The sequence below is a fragment of the Arvicola amphibius genome, chromosome 10 (assembly GCF_903992535.2).
Source record: "Arvicola amphibius chromosome 10, mArvAmp1.2, whole genome shotgun sequence".
Taxonomy (NCBI): domain Eukaryota; kingdom Metazoa; phylum Chordata; class Mammalia; order Rodentia; family Cricetidae; genus Arvicola; species Arvicola amphibius.
Window position 1 is genome coordinate 101,436,874 of NC_052056.1, and position 17,955 is coordinate 101,454,828.

The window sequence follows — 17,955 nt, forward strand, 5'->3', positions numbered from 1 at the left end:
AACCATGAGGGACTGCAGTTAGCATCACACTGGGGCCATGCCCTGCCAGGGAGTTGTCCTGTTTTTCTGATCTTTCTCATAGAGACTGCAATTCCTGCCGTACTCATCCTGCTTCCTGATCGACCAGCATCCCAGGGCTTGAGCATCACTCGTGGGAACGTTGGTCACTGACTTAGGCCACAATCACCGCGGTTTATTTAGAGTCAGCAGGGTAGCTGTACTCTATGCTGGCTCTGGAATAGAAACCTCAGCTCCCGCGCAGGAGTCCCAGGCTGCAAGACACCCTAAGGCGGGCGGGTAGGGCTCTGTATGTTTCTCCCTAGAGACCAACCTCTGTTCTACCCCAGATCCCTTTTTCCAGCCTGTGTCTTCCGGTGTCTCTGGCCCCTTCAAGGAACATCTCTAAGACTACTTCCTGGTGCACCCTGGACCCCTCTCTCCATCCGGAACGCATTATTACCTTAAAGCTGGCTGATCCTTCCCATCTGCCAGGTTTGGGGGTGGGGTGCTCCAAAGGTGGCCTCAGAGAGCAGGAGAAAGTTGGGGATCGCCCAAATACTGCAGTGGAGGAGCAGTTAAATGGACGAACCAACATCCACGAGCCAGAGGCAGAAAGATAGCTAAGAGTTCGAGTCCAGCCTGAGCCACACAGCGACCTCAAGGATAGTCTGCACTACAGAGTGCGACCCTGCTTTAAAACCCAGAAAAACCCGCAGGAGAATCAACCGCAGGGGCCTCGGCGCGCTCCGCAGAGCCCCCTCCCCTGGCAGGACGGCTAGGGGCGTGGCCTAACACCGTGACGTCACCCGCTTATAAAACCCAGGGCGCCGCCGGGCTGGCTTTGTGGAGCGCTGCAGCGGGTTAAGCCGTGCTGAACAAAGAAGGTCCCGCACAGCCACCCAAGCTCCCGGGGCCACCGGGCCGCCCTCCGCCACCATGACCGCCAACGGCACAGCCGAGGCGGTGCAGATCCAGTTCGGGCTCATCAGCTGCGGCAACAAGTACCTGACAGCCGAGGCGTTCGGCTTCAAGGTGAACGCATCCGCCAGTAGCTTGAAGAAGAAGCAGATCTGGACGCTGGAGCAGCCTCCCGATGAGTCGGGCAGCGCGGCCGTGTGTCTGCGCAGCCACCTGGGTCGCTACCTGGCCGCCGACAAGGACGGCAACGTGAGCTGCGAGCGCGAGGTGCCCGACGCCGACTGCCGCTTCCTCGTCGTGGCGCACGACGACGGCCGCTGGTCGCTGCAGTCCGAGGCTCACCGGCGCTACTTCGGCGGCACCGAGGACCGCCTGTCGTGCTTCGCGCAGAGCGTGTCGCCGGCCGAGAAGTGGAGCGTGCACATCGCCATGCACCCACAGGTCAACATCTACAGCGTCACCCGCAAGCGCTACGCGCATCTGAGCGCGCGACCGGCCGACGAGATCGCGGTAGACCGCGACGTGCCTTGGGGCGTCGACTCGCTCATTACCTTGGCCTTCCAGGACCAGCGCTACAGCGTGCAGACGTCCGACCACCGCTTCCTGCGCCACGACGGGCGCCTTGTGGCTCGGCCCGAGCCCGCCACAGGCTACACGCTCGAGTTCCGCTCCGGCAAGGTGGCCTTTCGCGACTGCGAAGGTCGCTACCTAGCCCCGTCTGGGCCCAGTGGCACCCTCAAGGCTGGCAAGGCCACCAAGGTGGGCAAGGATGAGCTCTTTGCCCTGGAGCAGAGCTGCGCTCAGGTGGTGCTGCAGGCGGCCAACGAGAGAAACGTGTCCACGCGCCAGGGTGAGTTGGGGACATGTCCCCTTCTTGGGTCCCGATAAAGTGCACAAAAGCATTCCCCCACTCCTGCATCCTTCTGTTTCCTGATCTCCCCGTGCGCTTCCGTTAGGCCCACAGGCCTCTATGCCCCGCCTTGGGGAGGTGGTCTTCTGTTTTGAAAAACCCGGTCTCACTGTGTAGCCCTGGCTGGCTTGGTCTCTCTGTAGACCAGGCTGGCCTTGAACTCGCAGAAATTCTTCTGCCTCTCTCTTGAGTGCTGGGATTAAAGGCATATGCTACCACCCCCTGTCCGGGACGTGCACTTCTGCCGGGAGGAGGTGACGTGGGGTGCGGCCTAGCACATCCTAAAGCAGTACTGTTCACCTTCCCGACCCCTTCTGGGGGCGTGGGGCTCCCTAGATCTTGGGTAGCTCTTCTCTGTCCCCTTTTCCCAATCTGGGTTGTCCCCATTCGTGGGCTGATCCTCAAGGATAGGTTGCCCGAGGTCTTGGGAAGGAAGGTTTCCCCCTTGTCCATTTCCTCGTGCACCTTTCCTCCTGTTCCTCAGGCCTTTGGCCAGAGGGCCAGGGTACAGTCACCCCTGCTCTTCCTGCCTTTCCTGGCGAGGTGGTGGAGGTTTGGCGGGGCTTTTGATCGCGGCGGGGTGTGCGGGGCGGGGTCGGCACTGCTACGGGGAGGGGGGAGTCTACGGGGGCTTCCCCTCCCCCACCCCGCCTCCCCTTGCGAAGGCCTGGCGCTCCGGGCCGCGGCCTTTGTGAGCAGGGGGGCGGGTCGCCTCGGCTGGGCCCTCCCTCGTCCCCTTTGTCCTGCTAGGGCTCTGCAGATGGGAAAACCAGATGCGGCGGGGCTGGGGGAGGGGATAGACTTAGGCGGTTCCCTCTGCGGAGGAGCCACCCCTACACCCCCCGGCCACCCCCCTCCCCGGCGTCGTCCTTGGTCCTGGGTTCTGTGCGGAGGCGCGGAGCGCAAACGCCTGGCTCTTCCTTCGCACCCCGCCAGGCGGGCGGCGTGGCCCGGGTGGCTGCGCGCCAGGCACCCTTGCCCTCTCGTGCACACCTCGCGGTCCGGCTCTTGGCCCTGCGAGTGTCCAGCTCGCTCCAGAAGTCTCTACCCTCGAATGAACCGGTCCCCAAGGCCCTGGCTGGGAACAATCGTTTGCAACTAGATCTTCCCCATCCAGGGCCTCTTAACAGGCTGGAAGGCCATTCCGACCGGCACGGACATGGGCGTGCCACAAGTAGGCGCTTCCTTTCTGGTGTACCCCCTATTTATTTGCCAAAGGGTCTTTGCTGCCTACTGGCAGGGGCTTGTGAGATCTCGCTTCCTTGGGTGGGAAATTGGGCTCCAAGCCTTGGAGATAGCTGGATGGGAGCCGAGTCTGTCGCGAGGAAGATCCCCCTCCTCCAATGCAGAGGGCTAAGCCCTGGGTGCGGCTTGCCTGAGTTTGGCTGAATTAACGCTCAGAAAGGTATAGCCGTTTGCTTTAGGTTACACAGTAAATCAGCAGCAACATGCTGCACTGGGTGTATTTGATTCCAGAATGTTCTCTCATTTTACACACACACACCACACACAAACACACACACTCACACTCCAACGCGTGTCAGCTTCTCTTGTTTCACATAGCTGGGTGAAGGGAGTCAGAGTTCCCACCTGTTTAGCAAACACTGAGATACAAGAGAGAATTAAGTGTCTCCTGGGAACGTGACTGGCACGTAAAGCAAGATTGGGGGTCCAGAACCAGGGTACTAGATGATCAGGTTCAGAGGTCCTTTCTGAGGATATATGAGCTGCCCCAGGAGAGTGGACAGAAGTTAGCAGCCATCAATTGTATGGGCTGGTCTTGCAGTAGAGGGCTCAGCCTGTACCAAAGCCCCGGCAGGGAGGGGCAGTGAGCAAGCCCTTTATTTCTGGAAGGCTGGAGAAAGTCAGCCAGGGATTTTAGACTGGAGGGAACCCTGCAGATGCTAGGGACTTCCTAGCATAGAGAGACTGGCTCGTTGTGAACTGTGTCCAAGGCTTGCTGCCCTGGGGAAGGTTAGCTGACTTAGGCCCTTGGGGCCACGGAGGAGCTAGAGGGTGTGTTTTTGCGAGCCTGGGCAGGTATCCTCTTGAGGGTGTCCTGATTGTGCGTGATTCACGCTGATGGGGCAGGAGGGGGCGGAAATTGGAGGTGAAGGGAACGTGGGGTCATGGTTAGACCTCTTCTGTCCTCATTTGTCGGGGTCTGAGCCTCATTCCCATGTCAGCCAACTCCTCCCGGTGCTTTTTGGGGTGAGCTGCTGGGTGGGTGTGCCGGGGAGGCCATTTTGGGCAGGCCTGCGTGGCAGGGAGGCGGGACTGCGCTTCGGAAACACGTGTTGGGAACTGCTGGCCAGGATTAGGGGAAGGGAAGTCGCAGTCTGGGGTTGTGAATCACCCCTGCCGAGTTGCTTCCTGATCCTCGGCCTCAGTTTCCCCATTTGTAAAACGGAGGTACTTGGGGCTAGGCTCTGTTCCTGGGAGGTGGAGATCGCATGAGAGGAGTGAGTAGTTCCTAACTCAGGATTGGGAAGGAGAGTACCCCCAAATCCTCACAAGCCCTTGCTGGCTCAAGAGACCCCTGTTGTGTCTCCCTACACTGCTCAACCTCATTCACATGTTGGGTTCTAATCCTTGAGCGTGTCTTTTATTTAGAAGGATCTTGTCCCCACCCTTCCTAGGGTGGCCGGCTGAGGAGTAGAGGGTGAGGCTGGGCTTTGTAGGATGTCTAAGAGGTCCCCATCCTTGGCAGGAATGGCACAGTTTTGACCACTGAGTAGACTCAGTGGTGGGTGAGGTGAAGTCCTGGAGGATTCTGAGCTAAGCCCTCTTCCTAAATGAGGTGGATTATGGAGGATGCTTATTTGGAACAAGGCAGGAGAATCTGGCAAGTTGCTAAGCTCAGGAAGGGGGGTGAGGGTTGGGGGACCCTCTGAGTCACCACAGCCTGTGAAGCTGGAAGATAGCCACGCCCCCTCCCGTGGGCTCCTAGGAGCCTGTGACTCAGGTTTTCTGTGTTGCCACTGTTGAAAAAAAAAAATCCCACAGAAATTCTGTTACCATGACAACACAGCTCCAATGTGATTCCAAGGCCAAGTGGGGCATTTCCCCCCTGGGGCTGGGCCTTGGAGGGGCCACTCTGCAAGGGGGCTAACTGCTTTCCCAGCCCTTCCTGCTGAGGTGGGAGGACCCCGTGTCTCCTTGGCAACAGGCCTTCACATCCTTTTGGGGTCCCAACAGAGATGATCCTTTTTGGCAGGGTAGGGAAACTGAGGCAGAGAGGGGAGAGTGCATTCTAACAAAGGTTGCCTGGAGTCCAGCTTTGGTGCCTCACCGGCCTCCGAGGCCTTTTGACACTGATTATGTGCAACAGGCCCTTTGTCCCAGTACCTGGCGCTCATTGAGCGCCAGATGCTGGCCTGGATGAGCACTTTTTGTCCTCGTCAGGATGACTCGGTTCTCGGAATCACTGCAAGGCTGATGGTTGGTGTCTGTTCCCTGCACTGCCCCACCTTGAACTCGGTGCCCACAACTTCTTGACCCTTGTTCAGGGATGGCTAGCATGTGGGGAAGCCAACTCTTCTGACTCCTTAACCCCGCTCACCTTAGTTTTGGTTTACTGTCTTGTAGCCCATTTGGTTTTCAACTCTATTCTCCTGCCTCGGTCTTGAGAGTGCTGAGATGAGGGGCCTGGGCCACCAGTTCTGGTTGGCTTCCAGCCCCCTCCTGCTCACCCTATCTTGGAACAGCATTCTGCTGCTGGAGTGGCTGGGAGGGGCTTTCTTTTTTCTTTTCCTTTTTTTCTGGAGACAGGATTTCTCTGTGTAGCCCTGGCTATCCTGGAACTCACTCAGTAGACCAGGCTGGCCTCGAACTCAGAGATCTGCCTGCTTCTGGTGCCTGTGTGCTGGGATTAAAAGTATGCTTTTCTCTTATTGTGGGAATGTGATGTGGAGACTTGAGGCCTTGCACAGGACAGGCAAGTACTCTACCGGTGACCACACCCTCAGCCCCTCCCGGAGGGGATTCTAAACAATTGACTAGTCACTGACCCACATCCCCAATGCTGGCTTTTCTTTCTTTCCTTCTTTTTTTCAATATAAAAATTTAATCTAATTTCCTTTATGGAGTTATTTGTGTGGGAGTGTGTGTGTATAGTGCATATAATTTGTATGTGGGGACGTGTGTATGGTGTATATTATTTATATGTGGGGGTGTGTGTATGGTGTATATTATTTGTATGTGGAGGCATGTGTATAGTGTATATTATTTGTATGTGGGGGTGTGTATATAGGGTCACAACATACACATGAAGCCCAGGGGACAACATGGGAATCAGTTTTCTCCTTCATCCAGTTGGGCTCTGGAGATGGAAGTCTGGAGGCCTGGTGACAAGGGCCTTTGCCCACTGAGGTCCCAGTGCTGGCTTTTACTGGCTGTTCCGTCATCCTATGGGATTCCTTGCCCTTGCTGGCACAGGGTGTGGCTGTTCGGCCCAGTGGGCTGTACTGACTCAGCTTTCCCTGCACGTGGCAGTCCAATTCTAGGCAGGCAGGGGGGACAGTGGGCAGCACCTCACATTCACATGGCGTGCTGTCTCCTCAATGCTTAGCAGTCTCTAGTATGGGCCAGGGGCAGGAGCAAGAAGGTAGGTGGTTGAGCAGACTCCAGTCCAGAGCTGTGGCTTCAGGGTAGCCGCCTAGCCTGAGAGGTCCTCCCTACCCTCTTCCATGCTTCAGTGGTAGATCCTGTGGGGACACTGGGTCAGGATCATGGGTGATCCACCATGGAAGCCATGCCTGCTGATCCATAGGTCTAGAAGGGAGGGATAAGGCCTGGCTGGGCATTTGTCCATGCCCACTCCTGAGAGCCAAGAAACCCCTTGGTCTTGCTGGGTGACTTTGCGTAGGTCATGCCACCTCTCAGTCTCATCTCCCACTCCGTGAGGTAAGGATCCCAGTTGCACAGCACAGACAGAGACATCGTTGGGTTAGGGTGGCACTGGGACACCCTTGGGTGGATTGTCAACTAAGGATGGGCTCCTAAGGGCAAGGGTGGAGTAGGTGGCATCTGCCATCTTCACTTGGTCCATGCTTCATAAGGACATTTAAAGATGAACAGGGAGCCTGGCAGAGTACACTGTGACCTGGCTGAGGATATGCTAGAAACAATGAGTCTTGTCTTATTAGGACCCCAGATCCTGCTTCCACATGGAGTCAAAGCCAGTGTACAGAGCCAGTATACAGAGCAGGGCTGCAGAGAAGGCCTTGGGAGCAACACCTTATTTGGGCTCAGTGGGGTAATGTGACACAGAAATTGCACAAGAACTCAGCAAGCCATGCTTGGGGTGCACACCTGTAATTCCAGCACTCAGGAGGCAGAGGCAGGTAGAGCTCTCTGAGTTCGAGGCTAGCCTGGGGTACACAGTAAGATCTTGACTCAAACCAAACCAAAAACGAGAGTGGGCAATGGAGAGATGGCTCAATGCATTAGAATCCTTTTCTTTGGGGGGCAAGGTTTTTCTGTGTAACCACCCTGGCTGTCCTGGAACTCACTCTGTAGACCAGGCTGAACTCTAACTCAGTGTCCACCTGCCTCTGCCCCAGGAGTGCCGGGATGAAAGGTGTGCGCCACCACCGCCTGCCTCTAGAGCACCTGTTCTCACCAGCACTTACATGGTGGCTCACAGCCATGTGTAAACCAGTTCCAGGAGATCTGGCCTCTGAGGGCACCAGGCACACGTGTGGTACACACCCCTACACACAGGCAAAACATTCAGACATAGAAAATACAAGAAATCTTTTCTTTTTTTTTTGGGTTGGTGGGGCACGGACTGACCTCCAACTCAAAGAGATCCGCCAGCTTCTGCCTCCCGGGTGCTGGGATTAAAGGCGTGTGCCACCACTGCCTAGCAAGAAATCTTCTTTAAAATTAAAGAAAACCAATTTTTAAAAGAGGATGTTGTAAGGAGGCTGCCTGTTTGTTCCCGGCTGCTCAGCCCTGAAATAACCACACAGAAACTATTTTTTAAAATCACTGCTTGGCCCATTAGCTCTAGCTTCTTATTGGCTAACTCTTATATTAAATTTAACCCCTTTTTCTTAATCTGTATATGGCCACGTGGCTGTGGTTTATCGGCTAAAGTTCCTGCATCTGTTCCCAGGGGCTCCATGGCTTCTCTCTGACTCTGCCCTTTTTCCCAGCATACAGCCTAGCTTTTCCCACCTAGTTCTTTGAGCCTGCCATAGGCTCAAAGCAGTTCTTTATTAACAACATATAATAATAAAAATAATAATAAATAATAAAAGCAACCCATAGACAAAAGGACCTCCCACAGCAAGGGGAGAAGATGGAAGCTCAGTGGTCTTGTTTGGGTGGACACGTCCACTGGCCGGCAGATGCTACGGAGTAGGGTGAGCCTTCCGTGTTTGTGGCTGGCAGGGACAGGCTTAGAGTATGACTTCATCTTTATCCTTTTTGAGCATTTTTAGTTTTTCAAAGGGACATGTGGTTTTGTGTGTGTGTGTGGTACTGGGGATGGAATCCTGGGCTTTCCACCATGCGAGGCAAGCACTTGGCCACCGAGTTATATTCCCATTCCCTGTATATCTTATTTATTTTATATGTAGCCTTGGCCGAGAACTCATTACCTAGACTCGGTGATCTCAAACTCAGAGATTCACCTCTGCCTCCTGAGTGCTAGGGATAAAGACCACACCCATCTTCTCTCAGAAGAGGTCCACTTCAACCCGTGGGCCTCTGGCGCACTTGTATGGTGAGGGTGGTGGCCCCCAAACTATGGCAAAGGTTTAGATGGCAGAGTCAGTTCCCCTTCCTCCGTGTTGGTCCCAGAGATCAAAGTCAAGGTGTTAGGCTTGGCGGCGGGTACCCGCAGCCCTTGTGTGTGTGTGCGTGCGCGTGCGCACACGGGTTGGTGGTAGTGTGGTCTTGTGTAGCTCAGGCTAGCCTTGAACTTCTGATCCTTTTATGCAGTTCTGGGGATGAACCCCAGGACTTTGCCCCATTTTATTTTTTGAGATAGGGTCTAACTCATAGCCGAGGCTACCTCTCGCCTCCTGGGCGCTGGGATGATAGGTGTGGGTGGCCGAGCACGGCTCATTCTTCATTATTCTTTTACTTTCACACATCCCCTCCACAGGAAGCGGGTAGCAAACCCCCTTTTGCCAGCACCCCACAATGTGACATTCTGCAGAACCGGCACCATCTGTGTGTTTATTCAATGGTTTTGGTTGTATTTAAAGCAAACTCCCGACACTGGGGCGACTTACCCGGAAAGGCCTCCATCTGTACCTACGAAACCAGGCCTACCTTACATAACGGCAGCGTTGCTTAACTGGAACCAATTTTTAAAACCAGTCTCGGCCACAGGAGAGTTCGCTTGCTTGGCTTTAGAACATCTTTGTGGGTGGTTCATTTTGAAGTTTGAAGGCTTCCTTCCTTCCTTGTCTTTGGGGTGCTAGAGATTAAAGAAACACACCAATGACTGAGCTAAATCCCCAGTTATATATATACACATATATATATTCATATATATATATGTGTGTGTGTATATATATATATATATATATTTTTTTTTTTTTTGAGAGTTTCATGTATCCTGGCTGGCCTGCCTCAGTCTTCTGAGGACTGGCACATTTAATTTTTCTTTCTTTCTCTTCTTTCTTTCTTTCTTTCTTTCTCTCTTTCTCTTTCTCTCTCTCTCTCTTTCTCTCTATCTTTCTCTCTCTCTTTCTCTTTCTATCTCTCTCTCTCTCTCTCTCTCTCTCTCTCTCTCTCTCTCTTTCTTTCTTTCTTGTTTTTAGGTTTTTAGAGACAGGTTTCTCTGTAGCTTGGAGTCTGTCCTGGACTAGCTCTTGTAGCCAAAGCTGACCTCGAACTCAGAGATCCTCCTGCTTCTGCCTCCCGAGTGCTGGGATTAAAGGTGTGCGCCACCACCACCTCCTGATTTCAACTTTTATTTTTTCTGTGTGTACCCCCAACACGGAGCCTAGAGGTCGACATTGGATATGTCCTCTGTCATTCTGTACTCTGAGATGGAGCTTCACTACAGCTTTGGATGTCCTAGAACTCACTGTGTAGACCAGGTTGGCCTCAGAGTCACGGAGATCCACCTGCCTCAGTCTTCTGAGGGTCCACTCTGTACTTGAGACAAGAATCTCAGCTGAATATGGGGCGCACACCTTTAATCCCAGCACTCAGGAGGCAGAGGCAAGTGGATCTCTGTGAGTTCGAGGCCAGCCTGGTCTACAAGAGCTAGTTCCAGGACAGGCTCCAAAGCTACAGAGAAACCCTGTCTGGAAACCAAAAAAGAAAAAGAAAAAAAGGATGTCTCAGTGGCCTGAAGCTGAGTAATTCAGCTAAGCTGACTGGCCATTGAGCTCCAGGGATCCACGTGTCTTGGCTTCCCTGTGCTGGGATTATGGGCTCTGCTGCCATGCCTGGCTTTAATGTGGTTTCTCGGGATCCGAATTTAGTATCTGAGCAAGTGCCCACTGCCCAGGATTACCATCTGAAAGATTTGAGCCATACTTGAGGAAACCCTCTGCCCTGTAGTATATTGAGTGTGGGTGAGACAACAGTGGCCTGATTGGCTGGGGTCCCCGCAGGAATGGACCTGTCGGCCAATCAGGATGAAGAGACCGATCAGGAGACCTTCCAGCTGGAGATTGACCGGGACACAAGGAAGTGTGCCTTCCGCACCCACACGGGCAAGTACTGGACGCTGACGGCAACCGGAGGGGTGCAATCCACTGCATCCACCAAGTGAGTGAAACCTCGCCCCTGAGTCACCAGGGCTGGCTGCGTGCCAGGCAGCCTGCTCGACCCTATGCTGCCAACCCCCCCCTCTTCTTCCGCAGGAATGCCAGCTGCTACTTTGACATCGAGTGGTGCGACCGGCGCATCACCCTAAGAGCGTCCAATGGCAAGTTTGTGACCGCCAAGAAAAATGGTCAGCTGGCCGCCTCCGTGGAGACAGCAGGTAGCCACATGGGCATGTACCCCAAGCCTGTTTCCTTAATGTCTTAGAGGGACGGTCACCCCATGGTCAATCACCTGTCCCACCTGAACCTCTGTGTGGTGTACCCTCAGGCTGGCACCTTACCTTCTTGAGATCCTTCTCTGAGGTACGCCCTGGCTGACCCATCCCTGTTGCTATAAACTCAATGGCCCCTTTCTCTGTGACAGGGGACTCTGAACTCTTCCTCATGAAGCTGATTAACCGCCCCATTATTGTGTTCCGTGGAGAACACGGGTTCATTGGCTGCCGCAAGGTCACGGGCACTCTGGATGCAAACCGCTCCAGCTACGACGTCTTCCAGCTGGAATTCAATGATGGCGCCTACAACATCAAAGGCAGGTTCTCTGGGTGGGGCTGCTTACAACCATTCACGGTCATAAGGGAACGTGTACCTTATGGCCATTGGGGCTAGCAGCTTCCCCTCTTGTATGTAGAGAGAACTTTCCCAGTCTGTCCCAGGCAGATAGAGAAGGCAGGAAGTACCTGGGGATGGTGGGGAAAGGCTTAAGCTGGGAATCTGAGGCAGGAGGATTATCTAGAAAAGAGAAGAAAGGATAAAAGATGGAAGGTAAGTATATGCCACCTTGGCTGTAGGACCAAAACTAGGGTGAGAGGACCTCAGCAGTCCAGTGGTGGTAAGTTGGAATCAGGACCCTGTGCTGTGTGTGGTCTTGGCAAGGCAACCCCCTCCTTTCTTTACAGTGCTGAGGACTGAATTCAGAGCCACACCCAGCCCCTCACTGGGGGATTCTAGGCAGGTGCTCTACCACTGAGCCACACCCTAGCCCCTCACTGGGGGATTCTAAGCAGGGGCTCTACCACTGAGCCACACCCCAGCCCCTCACTGGGGGATTCTAAGCAGGGGCTCTGCTGCTGATCTACATCCCTGTCTGTCTGTCTGTCTGTCTGTCTATGATGGAATCGGATTGTGTGGCCCTAGCTGTCCTAAAATTTGCGTTGTAGACCAGGCTGAAAAAAGTCAGATCTACCTGCCTCTGCCCCAACATCATTAAAGATCTGTACCATCATGGCCAGATCCAGTCTCTCCCCCCCCCCCCTTTTTTTTTTTTTAGTTTGGAATGAAGTGTCAGTAAATTTCCCAGAATGGCCTTGAAGTTTAGATAATCCTCCTGCCTCGGTATTAGGATTGAGTATTAGTGTGCCCCACATCCAGCTGGCCGCACTCGGTTCTGGAGGCTGACCGTGGGAGGGAATATTAATCCTTTCAGAGAATGGATCTGGGGTCGGAAACACAGCTTGACGTGTAGTCTCCCTTCCCAGATTCCACAGGCAAGTACTGGACGGTGGGCAGTGATTCCTCGGTAACTAGCAGCAGCGACACCCCTGTGGATTTCTTCCTGGAGTTCTGCGACTACAATAAGGTGGCCATCAAGGTGGGCGGCCGCTACCTGAAGGGAGATCACGCCGGGGTCCTGAAGGCCTGTGCGGAGACCATCGACCCCGCCTCACTCTGGGAATACTAGGGCCACCTGCCCTCTGCGGGCCACTCATCCAGTCCCTCCTGCTATCCCCGCTCGCCAGGTGGCCCTGCAGCAGGTGGCAAACCCCTTGCCTCTCAAACTGGAAACCCCAGAGAAAACGGTGCCCTTGCCTGTTGCCCTCTGTGGGTCCCCTCCCCCCTAACTCTCTGCTCCCTGTGGGTCAGCGGCTGCCGACTGTCCCTGGGAGGGACTTCGGGTCCCTCTGCAACCTTCTTTGCCATGGGGCATGCTGGCACCTTTCTTCTGAGCCTTATTTCCCCAGGAAGTGGCCTAGGAGAAGTTGGGGAGGGGGCATGAGGGAGCGGCCCCACCCCTGAGCTTGTAACTGGAAGCCCCTCCCCCTGGAGATCACACCTCTCTCTGGTGTTCCTGTTCTGGCCCCAGCACCTGGAGGCAAGCCTTTCGTGGGACTGAAGTCAAGTGTGGCCTGGTTTGCCCATAAGATTTTTTCTGGATCATGGCTGGCGAGCGGATCCTGTAGAGGTCCGAATTGGCTTCCTGACTCAAAACTAGCTGGGCAGCACTGCTAGGTAGCCCTTGCACATTTTGGGGTCGGGGGGTGGGCCTTGCTGACATCTCTCCTTTTCACCCTGGCCTGACTGGAAGCAGAAAAATGACCAAATCAGTATTTTTTTTTTTTTTTTTAAAGGAAATGTCACTGTTGAAAGGGCCCTGGGCAAACTTGCCTGATTGGTTGTAGCTGTGAGTTGTCTTGGGGGGGCGGGGACGCTTGACATCTGGCCTCCCCAGTGGGTTCCCTTCCTCCTTCCCTCCTGCCTGCTCACCCCCAGCCCTGGCTCTGTGATTGGTGCTCCATGTCATCCTGACATCTCGGGGCTCCTGGGGTGGGAGAAAACCAGGCTTGCCCCTTCCCGGAAGCCCTGGAGTAAACCTCAGGGGGGCCCTTCCCAGACACCTCATTCTACCAGTTCCCCAACACCGTGCATCTCACTCACTCGGGGTGTCTCGGTCTTTTATTTTTTGTAACTGTCCTTTGTATTAACTCTGAAGACCCGTGATAGTAGCTTTGAACTGGAAAATAAAATAATGCGAAGTCTGCAGCCTGCCGCATCTCACAGAGGAAATGGATGTGGGAGTGGGCGGAGGGTGGCAGGGAGGGAGCCTGCACATGGCCAGAGGACAGTCCCATGTTCGGGGCTGGACCCTGGTGGCTCCTGCATGTGCGGTAGTAGCCCTGTGCTGAGAAATGGCTGAACGTGGAGCGCCTGAGTCTAGCAAGCTGGATATTTAAAAGTGCAGGCCAAGGTCGGGGGAGAGGGCCAAATAGACCTGGCTTCCACACATACCCACACAAAAGAAAAATAAGCCAAGCCTGTCATCCCAGCTACTCGGGAGGTGGAGGCAGGAAGATCACAGATTCAAGTCAGAGTGAGTTCAAGGCTCGCTTGCTTGGGCATCTTGCTAGATTTTCGAGACAGGGCTTCTGTAAGTAACAGTCCTAGCTGTCCTGGAACTAGCTCTGTAGACCACACAGAGTTCCACCTGCCTCTGCCTCCCGAGTGCTGGGCTGTGGGATGTAGTTTGTGGGCAGCACAAAGTGGGTCAAACTGGGCGGTGGTGGCGCAAGCCTTTAATCCCAGCACTGGGGAGGCAGAGGCAGGTGGATCTCCGAGTTCAAGGACAGCCTGGTCTACAAACCGGGTTTCAGGACAGCCAGGACTGTTAACACAGAAGCCTTATCTGGCGGGGGAAGGGAAGTGTAGGCTGCTGGTAGACCACTTTCCCGCTTGGAAGGCAAGCTAAGCTAGGTTCTTGGTAGCGTGTCAGAGGGCCGCGGTTTGGAGCCTAGAGGATTCCCGTGGCTTGCCTCTGTACAGGTAGGTACTTTGCTGGGATTTTTGGAGCATCCCAGAGTCCCATTTTACGGAGGGAGACACTGGGGTGTAAGGGAAAAAATAAAAACAACCCTTGCTGGCTGGTGTGGGAGACTGCACCCCCAAGCCTCAGCAGCTGGAGGCTCCGCAGAGGCGGCTGGAGAGCCACACTGATTGGCTGCTGATGACGAAATGAAGAGCGCGCTGTGATTGGCTGTTCCCGAGGGAAGGCGTACGGAAGATTGACTGGGGCAGATGGCCACAAAGGGGCCAGTGGCCCCTTATGGTGGAAGCTCGGTCCCAAGCCAGGAAAGTGTCAGTGACACGGAGAGACAGATGAGACCTGCCGAGTCCAACTCTCAGGCTCGCGCTGGGGGAAGGGACACCTTGTCCATCACCACCAAGCACAGCCTGGCCACCTGATGACTGTGGAAGTCCCACACGTGACTCTGGGCTCCTGCGGCGCTGGAGAGGAGGGTCCGATGGAGGAGGCACGTGCTGAGTTGAATGGTGGAGGCTCAGCGTGTTGGGAAGTTCAGGGTCTAAGGGAGGAAACTCAAGTCTGAAGGGGGCTGGCACAGGGTTTGATGGGAATGCGAGGGAGGACTGACAAGGCTCACTAGGTAGGTAAGAAGGACCTAATCCAGAAAAAGCGACCGAAGAAACTCCTGGCCAAGGGACTTCCCGAAGCACAGACCCTGAGTAGAGGAAGATGGCAGAGAAAGGCTGGACTACAGAAGCCAGGTTTTAGGGGCCCAGGCAACTTGTGGAGGCAACAGGCACCTTGGAGGGAAGGGGGCACCCGTGAGCTAGCACACACCATAGATACGTCCATGTCCGAACCCTGCACTCATGCACGTGGGTGGGCATACAGAAGCACATTTGCACATACGGCAGCTCTTACAGCCAGCTGTGGCTGGGGACTAATGTCCCTGTCCCCTGTCCCCTCGTTTCTTCCAGTTGAATCAGGGGCTACCAGGGAGCCCGCAGCTCTGAGAAGGATCCCTATAAATCCATTTTTGTGTGTGAGTGTACCAATCCCACTCTTGTTAAACAGATGGGAAATTGAGGCAGAGTCTCAGGGAAGTGGACAACACAGGTTAGTGGGTGAGTTTTCTCCTTCTAGATTAAAAAAATGTATGTGGATGACTGTTCTTCCTGCATGCATGTACATACACCACATGTGTGTATCTGCTGCTTGCAGGGATCAGAAGGTGTCGGGTCCTTGGAACTGGAGTTACAGATGGTTGTGAGCCACCGTGTGGGTGCAGGCCCTCTGCAAGAGCAGCCAGTGCTCTTAACCATGGACCCATCAGTGCCCTCCACCACCATTGTTTTTGCTGGTTTGTTTTGTTTTTTTTGGAGACAGGGTCTTCTGTGGCTCAGGCAGTAGTCAAGGGTGACCTTAAATTTCTGCTTTTTGCCTCCCCTCCTGAGCGCTGGGCATCACAGGTGTTCTGCCTTTGAACCCGTAGCCTTGTGCATGCCAGGCGAGCACTCTACCAGCTGAGCCACATCCTTGTTTTGTGTTTTGTTCTGAACGAGGTCTTGCTATGTGGCCCAGGCTGGCTTCTCAGACTCACCTTCCTGTCTCTGTTTCCCAAATGCTGCAATTATAGGCTTGAGCCACTGTAGGAAAGAACAATGGAGAAGCTAGTCCGGGCCTCCTGGGTTCCTCCAGTTCTGTTCAGAAGGCTTGGTGGGTGGGTGACAGTCCCCTCTGGAGCTCTTCAGGGCAGACTCCAGCTTGAGCACCTCCAGTTCTATCCCATAGGTCTGGCCTTCAGGAAGCCTCCATGAGATGGTGCTGGCTAGATCTCCCTGGTGGGGAGCTGATGAATGTCACCTGGGAATTTCCCAACCAAATCCACCCTGTCCAATACCTGCTTCTAATCCCTGCTGTGAGGACCTAAGGCAGTGACATCTGAGTCCCCACGGGGCCCCCATTTTCTCCAGAGCTGAGTGGACTCTCCTATGGAGAGACAAGACCTGACCTCACTAAACTGTTGAATGCAAGGAGCTGAGGAAATGTGGGTAAAATGCTTGCCTTGTGTCTTAGTCAGGGTTTCTAGTGCTCTAACTGTGACCACAGCAACTCTTTTTTTTTTTTTTTTTTTTTTTTTTTTTTTTTTTTTTTTTTTGATTTTTCGAGACAGGGTTTCTCTGTAGCTTTGGAGCCTGTCCTGGAACTAGCTCTTGTAGACCAGGCTGGCCTCGAACTCGACCACGGCAACTCTTTTTTTTTTTTTGGTTTTTCGAGACAGGGTTTCTCTGTAGCATTGGAGCCTGTCCTGGAACTAGCTCTTGTAGACCAGGCTGGTCTCGAACTCACAGAGATCCGCCTGCCTCTGCCTCCCGAGTGCTGGGATTAAAGGCGTGCGCCACCACCGCCCGGCTTCACGGCAACTCTTATAAAGAAAAACATTTAATTAGGGCTGGCTTACAGTTCGGGGTTTAGTTCATTTACCATCATGGTTGGAAGCAGGGCAGTGTGCAGGCAAACATGATGCTGGAGAAGGAGCTGAGAGTCCTTACATCTTGTTCCTCAGGCAACAGGAAGTGAGCTGAATCACTGGGCTTAGCTTCATCAAAGGAGACCTCAAAGCCCACCCCCACAATGACATACTTCCTCTAACAAGGCCACACCCATTCCAACAAAGCCACTCCCTTTGAGGGCCATTTTCTTTCAAACCTTGCTAGCAAGCATTTGACTTGAGTTTGGTCCTCTGAGCTGGGAAGGTAGGAACCCAATGGGTTTCATTGACCCCCGCCAGCTGGTCTGAACTGGCGAGCTCAGAAACCAAGATGAATGGTTCTTGAGAAATAGCACCCAAGGTTGACCCCTGGCATCCATATACATGTACACATAAGCATCTGCACACATGCACATATTCATGTGTGCATGTAATTCTTGTACTTGGGAGCCGGGATGGAGGATCACCTTTAGGTTGAGGCCAAACTGGTCTGCATATCCAGTTACTAAGTGAGACTCTGTCTCTAACCCGAGGGAGGGCTCACACAGCAAATCCCAACACTCAAGCAGTCAAGACTGGAGGATGCCTAGAGTTCCAGGCCAGGCTGAGCTAGCATAAGACCCTATCTCAAAACGAACCAACCAAAAGATTCTACTGCCTTTCCTTCAGAAAGGAACTTGCTGTGGTGGCGCACACCTTTAATCCCAGCACTCGGGAGGCAGAGGCAGATGATTCTCTGTGAGTTCAAGGCCAGCCTGGTCTACAGAGTTTCAAGACAGCTAGGGCTACACAGAGAAATCCTGCCTTGAAAAACCAAAGAGGGAGCCGGGCGGTGGTGTTGCACGCCTTTAATCCCAGCACTTGGGAGGCAGAGGCGGGCGGATCTCTGTGAGTTCGAGGCCAGCCTGGTCTATAAGAGCTAGTTCCAGGACAGGCTCCAAAGCTACAGAGAAACCCTGTCTCGAAAAAACCAAAAAAAAAAAAAAAAAAAAAGAAAAAAAAAAAAGAAAAACCAAAGAGGGGGGAAAAAGATAATTTGAGCACAAAGGCTGTGTGTGTGTGTGTGTGCACGCCCGTTTGTGTGTACACGCGCACCCTCATGTGTGCATGCTTATTGTTACGGTAAGTCTGAGAGGCATCCAAGAGCATCCTGCTGGCCTGTTTTTTCTGCACTGAGCAATAGACAAGGAGTTCCTGGCCTCTCTGGGTTGTCACATTCCTGTCTAGATGAGGAGATAGGAAGGGACTCTGGGTCCCTTGAGGGTGATAACAGCAAAGGGAACAGATGGGGTCTCCCAGGGAGAGGGATGTCTGGGAG

General features: G+C 53.9%; 1 protein-coding gene across 1 annotated transcript; it reads left to right on the forward strand.

Moving 5' to 3' along the window:
* The first annotated feature begins 857 nt into the window (after nucleotides 1-857).
* Nucleotides 858-13,389, forward strand: Fscn1 (fascin actin-bundling protein 1). Its single transcript, XM_038345569.1, has 5 exons — nucleotides 858-1,768; nucleotides 10,414-10,570; nucleotides 10,666-10,787; nucleotides 10,994-11,161; nucleotides 12,108-13,389. The coding sequence occupies exons 1-5, from the start codon at nucleotides 937-939 to the stop codon at nucleotides 12,308-12,310; spliced, it is 1,482 nt and encodes a 493-aa protein (XP_038201497.1). The 5' UTR covers nucleotides 858-936; the 3' UTR covers nucleotides 12,311-13,389.
* The last annotated feature ends 4,566 nt before the right edge of the window (nucleotides 13,390-17,955 follow it).